The sequence below is a fragment of the Scylla paramamosain genome, chromosome 8, assembly GCF_035594125.1.
Source record: "Scylla paramamosain isolate STU-SP2022 chromosome 8, ASM3559412v1, whole genome shotgun sequence".
Lineage (NCBI taxonomy): Eukaryota > Metazoa > Arthropoda > Malacostraca > Decapoda > Portunidae > Scylla > Scylla paramamosain.
The window spans coordinates 3,222,878-3,229,609 of NC_087158.1; the positions used below are offsets into that span (position 1 = coordinate 3,222,878).

Genomic DNA, 6,732 nt, shown 5'->3' on the forward strand with positions numbered 1-6,732 from the left:
TCTTATTCTTTTGCACAAATCACAAATTTCATAATAAATATAAAATTCACCATTCATTCATGCCAACAACTTTCATTTTCCTTTTTCCAATATTTTTTTGATCATTTTGTATATATGTTTTTTTTTTTAATTTGTATCATTTAATTTTTTCTTTTAACTTTCTATCAATCTATCTATTTGTATCATTTCTTATCTATTTCTTATCTTTGTCTATATAATTTTTTCTTTTATCTTTTATCTGTTTTATCTTTATTGATATTATATTTTCTTTTCTTTTTTTTCCTTTTATGTCTTTTATAGTTTTCTATCTTTTATTTCTTTTTTATATTTTTGTTTCAACTTTTTTCTTTTTTCTTTCTTTTTTCTTTCCTTTTATTTTTTACAGCAATCATACATTTCATGACAAAAACCATTTATTCATGCCAACAACTTTCATTATCTTCATTATTTTCTCTTTTTCATCTTTTTAATCTTTATCTTTTTTTATTTTGTATATCTTTTTATCTTTTAATCTTTTTATCTTTTATCTGTATATATCTTTGATCTTTTATATTTCTTCTTTTTTTATACATTCGTCATTATTATTATTATTATTTTTTTTTTTGTCTTCTTTAACCCTTTGACCAGTACTTGATACATCTTTCTTGAATTACTAATCCCTGTGAGACATCTTTTCTTGTTCTACAGTCACCTCCAATCTTTAAACTGTGTACAAATTGCAAAATCTGTTCTTCTTCACCCCCTTCTTTCCTGTTCATGCTTATGTAAAGATTTCAAGCATTACTTCTGCTGCTGCTAATTGTTTCGTATTGCCGTGAAAGGATTATGTTTTTTTTTTTTCTTATCTTATTTATTTATTTTATCTTTTAATTTTATTTATTAATTTTTTTATATTCTAATTTTTTTTATCATTTTTTTGTCATTTCTGACCTTTTTGTTTTATTTCATCTTATTTTTTTTCTTATTTATTTTTCTATTTTATTTTTTCATTTTATTTTTCTTACTTTTTATCTTTTCGCTTTTTCCCATTTCTTCTTTTTTTTGCCTTTTTAATTTTAATTTTTCACGTTTTGATTATTTATTCATTTTCATTTTTATTTTATCTATCTTTTTTTTCTTTTTATCTCTTGTTTTTTATTTATTTATTTATTTTATTTTATTTTTATTCATAAACTGTTAATGGACTCAGAAACACAAGTGTTCCTGTCTGGGGAGACAGGTCACCACGCAGAGTGTCCGTGGCGCCCCTCACCAGCCCATCCCACCACCTTGTGTACTGGTGCACAAATTGTCTTTGGTGGTGACAGGTTCTACATCTAGGTATCACAAGTGCCTCTTGCTTGTCCTTGTCTCCCTCGTCCTTTTTCTTCCTCTTCTTCTGTTACACTATCAAGGACTTTCTCCTCTTCCTTCTCTTTCTCTTCCTCGTCTTCCTCCTCTTTCTTTTCCTCTTCTTACGTTACACTATCGTTCAACTCCTCTCTCTCTCTGTTACACTTTCATTGGCTTCCTCCTCTTCCTTCCTTTCTTTTTCCTCTTCCACATCTCCTTTATTTTTCTTTTCCTCTTTTTATGTTACACAATCGTTGAATGAATTCTTCCTTCTCTTTGTCTTCCTCTTTCTCATCTCCCTCCTCTCTCTCTTCCTTTTCTCGTCATTTACATTACTAGCTTCCTCATCTTCCTCGTTCTTCACTCCCTCATCCTCCTTTTCCTCTTGTTTCTCTTCCTCTTCCTTTGTCACTGTATCTTTGGCTTCCTCCTGTTTCTAGTCTTTGTTTTCCTCTTCTTCTGTGCTAATTTCATCACTTCTTTCCTTGTTACACAGCTTTGATGGTCAAGGCAGGAGTCGCTATCAATTCATGCCTAACACTTTCATTATCTTCTTATCTTTTATTTTATTTTTATCTTATTTTTTCTATCATTCCGTCTTTTACCTTTTATTTTTAAATATTTTTTAATTTTTTTGTTTAATTTTTTTCTTCATTTTTTTCTATTTCTTTTCTTGTTTTTTCTCTTTAATATATATATATATATATATATATATATATATATATATATATATATATATATATATATATATATATATATATATATATATATATATATATATATATATATATATATATTATCTAGTCTTCTTTTCTTTTCATCTTTTCTTTTTCTTGACTTTTTTTCTTTCTTGTCTTTTATTTTTGACACGATAATTTTCATAACAAAGAGAAAAGTCAACATTCATTGATAACAACAACTTTCATTCGTCATCACTCATTTCTTTTTTCCTTTCTTTTGTTGTTTTTCTGTTTTCTCTTCTTTTCTTTATATTTTTTTATTTTTCTTTCCCTTATTTTCTATGAACAAAAATCAAAATTTTCAAGCAATGCATTACATATTTCAATTAGTTAATGCGAACAACATTGATTTTCTTATTATTATCTTATTACCTCATCTTTTTACTATTCTATCTTTTTTTTGTATTTGTTGAATCTTTTATCTTTTTTTTTTGCTTTAAACTTTTCTTTCTTATTTTGTATTTATTTCATAATTTTTAATGTCTATCTTTTTTAAGTTTTAAATCTTTTTTAGTTTTCTTTGTCTTTTCATCTTTTTTAATTTTTTTTTAATCTTTAATGTTTTTCATCATTTATATATTTTTGTCTTTTTATTTTTGTTCACTTTATTTTTTATTTTATATATTTATTTTTTTTATTTTTCACATTTATTTTTTTCATTTTTTTCATTTTTATCTTTTTTGTCTTTTTTTTTTATTTTCATTAGTCATCCTTCATTTATCATTATTTTATATTTAGATTTATTTTTCATTCTTTTTTTTTTTACTCACTCTGAGAAAGACACAAAATTTCCAGCAATGCATTATACATTTCAAATAATTCATGCCAACAACATTCATTCTTTTAGTGACTTATTACTTTTCATCTTTAACTTTTAATTATTTTATCTATTTCTTTTTGTATTTTTATGTGTTTATCTTTTTCGAGTTTGAAAATTTTCTTGATTTTTTTAATATTTTTCTGAATTTATAATCTATTTTTTTTTACTTTTTCATTTTTTTTATAGTTTTAATCTTAGTAAACTTTTTAATCCATTTATATTTTTATCTATTTTATTATTTTTTTATTTTTATTTTTTTTCCCTTTCATTCACACCAACAACTCTCATTACTCATCGATTTCTTTTGTTTTCTTTTTTTACACAACCCACCAATTTAAGACAAGCCATTATACGTTCCAAATGAAAACAATTTTTGTCCTTTTTTTTTCTTTTCTTTTTTAACTTTTTCTTTTATTTATTTTCCTTTTTTTCCTTTATTTCATTTTATCCTCCACTACAAACACGAATCTCCCTTTCTTTCTCTTTGTTCTTTTCACTTTTCTTTTCTTTTCACAAATCACAAATGTTATAATGAAGGAGTCACCATTCATTCATGCCAACAAATTCCATTATCATTTTTATTATCTTTTGTAATCCTTCCAATTTTTATCTTTTATATTTCTTATCTTTCTTTCTTTCATCTTTTTATTTGTTTTAATCTTTTCATCTTTTTTTTCATTTTTTAATCTTATTTATTTTTTTTGTTTATTTTCTTTTCAGGCCATCCCACCACCTTGTGTACTGGTGCACAAATTGTCTTTTGTCTTCCTCTTCTTGTCTTACTTTATCATTGGTTTCCTCCACTTCCTTCTCTTTCTTTTCCTCTTCCTCGTCTTCCTCCTCTTTCTCTTCCTTGATTACACCTTTCCCGTCTCTTTCTCTTCCTCTTTGTCATCTACCTCCTCTTTCTGTTCCTCTTCTTATGTTACACTATAATTGAGTGCATTCTTCATTCCTCTTCCTTGTTTTCTTTCATTTTCTCTTCCTCTTAATATTTCACAGTAATGTTGAATTCCCCTCCTTCATTTTCTTTCTATTCCTCTTCGTCATCTTCCTCCTCTCTCTCATCCTTTTCTTGTTAATACATCATTGGCTTCCTCATCTTCCTCGTTCTTCAATCCCTCCTCCTCCATTTCCTCTTCTCCTCTTCCTCTTCTTTTTTTCATTGTATTTTTCACTTCCTTCTCTTTCTAATCTTTCTTTTCCTCTTCTTCTGTGCCAATTTCACCATCCTTTATATATATATATATATATATATATATATATATATATATATATATATATATATATATATATATATATATATATATATATATATATATATATATATTTTTTTATTTTCCTCTCTCTCTCTCTCTCTCTCTCTCTCTCTCTCTCTCTCTCTCACACACACACACACACACACACAGCATCAGCCTTCGTCATCTACTCTCACACTCACTCTCACACTCACACTGCATCAGCCTTCGTCATCTACCACGTTTCCTCTTTGCTCTTCTTCGTATTCGACTTTCTATATCGTCATTTTTATCTTCTTCACCTTCTTCTTCTATATCATCTCCATTATCTTCCTCTTCTATATCATCTCCTCCTTCTTCCTTTTCATCTATGACATCTGAATCTTTCTCTCCTCTATCTCCTTCATGTTTCTCTTCTCTTTCATTTCCTTCAGGTTTCTCTTCCCTATCATCTAGATGTTTCTCTTCACTGTCATCTCCATGTTTCTCTTCTCTATCATCTATATGTTTGTCTTCTCTATCATCTCCTTCATGTTTCTCTTCTATCTCATCTCCTTCATCCTCCTCTTCTCCATCACCTTTATCTCTCTCTTCCTCTTCTGACTGTATATCGTGTTCCTCACCGTCTTCTTTCTTCTTTTGCTTCTCTTCTGTCAAAATTTTATCATTTCCATTGCCTTCTTTTTTATTCTCTTCTTCTGACTCTACACATTCTCCCTTATTTCCTCTCTCATCCTCTTCTTCTTCTTCTGATTCCAACTCTACATTATCAAACTCCTCGCACTTTTCAACCTTCATTTTGTCTTTCGTCATCATGTCATCATCTTCATCGTCTTTCTCCCCTTCATCCTCTTCTGACGCTTTATCATCGACCTCGTCTTCTTCTTCATCATCTGAATGTGCATCATCATCTTCACCAACCTCTTTCTTCTTCTTTCCCTCTTCCTTCACGTTGTCACTGTCTTCACCCTGTTCCTTCTTCTCTTCCTCTTCTGCCAGCACCTCGGCCTCCTCCCCCTCCCCGTCGGCCTGGCCCTCCTCCTCCTCCTCCTCCTCCCCCTCCTCCTCCTTCTCTTCCTTCTCGTCTTCTTCTTCCTCCTCCCCCTCCTCCTCCTTCTCTTCCTTCTCGTCTTCTTCTTCCTCCTCCTCCTCCTCCTCCTGCTCTTCCTTCTCGTCTTCTTCTTCCTCCTCCTCCTCCTCCTCCTCCTCCTCCTCTTCCTTCTCCTCTTCTTCTTCCTCCTCCTCCTCCTCCTCCTCGACCTCCTCCTCCTCCTCGGCCTCCTCAAAGTACTGATCCAGCTGGTGAGGGGTGAGGATGCTGGCAAGGATAGCGAGGCAGTGAGCCACGCGGGCGAGGGAGGGGCGGCGGCTCGCGTCCCGCGCAGTGCACGAGCGTGACAGACTCCTGAGGGGACCTGTCAAGAAGTCGTGAGGGCACCTGTCCATCAGGCAGCCCATCAGGAAGCCGAGGCTGTACACGTCGCCTGAGGGGAACACACGCCCTCCTCCAAACACCTCAGGCGCCATCCAGGGGGCTTGCCGGGAGTGTGAGGCCTCAGTGAAGCTGTCCTCGTCACTCTGGCCTTCCTCCTTCTCCACCACCACGCTGCCGCTGGAGGAAGCCCACCCAAAGTCGATGATGTGGAAGCGGGGCGCGTTCACTGAGCCACTGAAGGTGATGTTGTTCCACTTCAAGTCGTTGTGCACGATGCCTTTGGCGTGCACTTCCTCCAGACACTGGCACACGGCCTGCAGTGACTCCAGGAACCCCTTCACGGAACACACCTCCAGGTACGTGTCGTACGTCTGCCCCACGAACTCCTGCACCAGGGCGGGGGGCGCCTGGCACACGCCTGCAACACACACACCCACACACCTCAGACACCACCACACGCCACCCGTCAACTATACTCCATACAATATTGGTGTTTTTCTGTGTATACATGCATGACAACACAAGTTACCTAGAAGCCGAGGCGCCCCGCCTGCTCCACCGAGCTGCAGCAGAAAAGTAGCCTCCTTCAGCACCGGCAGCAGCTGGTCGGCTTGCAGCAGCTCCTTCACCACCGCCGGGGCGCCATTCTCTTGCCCCACCAGCCTCACGGAGCCAAAGCCGCCCACACCCAGGAGGAGTCCGCCGCCCAGGCCGTGCAGCTCCGCCTTGGTGAGGACGGGCACCTGGCGGCGGATCACCTCACAGTAACCTTGCACGGCCTTGGCTTCTTCCCCACACTCCTGCACTGTCTCGCCCTCGTCTTGCCGCACGCAAGACTTGGACGAGTACATTGTGTCCTTCTGCTTCGCTAGATCGACTATTTGTTGGCTGGTTTGCCGCTGCTTACAATTCCTGTACACGCCTTGTTTGTGCCTCGCTAGAGTCTCTTTAGTCGCTTGTGTGTTGCTGCAAACAATTCTTGTACAAGGATTGTTTGTGCTTCGCTAGTGTTTCTTTGCTCGCTTGTGTGTTGCTGCAAACAATTCTTGTACAAGGATTGTTTGTGCTTCGCTAGTGTTTCTTTGCTCGCTTGTGTGTTGCTGCAAACAATTCTTGTACAAGGATTGTTTGTGCTTCACTAGTGTTTCTTTTCTCGCTTGTTTGTGC

General features: G+C 35.3%; 1 protein-coding gene across 1 annotated transcript; it reads right to left on the reverse strand.

The window, feature by feature from the left end:
* Nucleotides 1–4,303: 4,303 nt before the first annotated feature.
* Nucleotides 4,304–6,416, reverse strand: LOC135103175 (probable serine/threonine-protein kinase kinX). The gene is made up of 4 exons (XM_064009269.1): nt 6,095–6,416; nt 5,391–5,983; nt 4,433–5,075; nt 4,304–4,317 (listed from the first exon to the last, which is right to left on the reverse strand). The coding sequence occupies exons 1-4, from the start codon at nt 6,414–6,416 to the stop codon at nt 4,304–4,306; spliced, it is 1,572 nt and encodes a 523-aa protein (XP_063865339.1).
* Nucleotides 6,417–6,732: the final 316 nt, after the last annotated feature.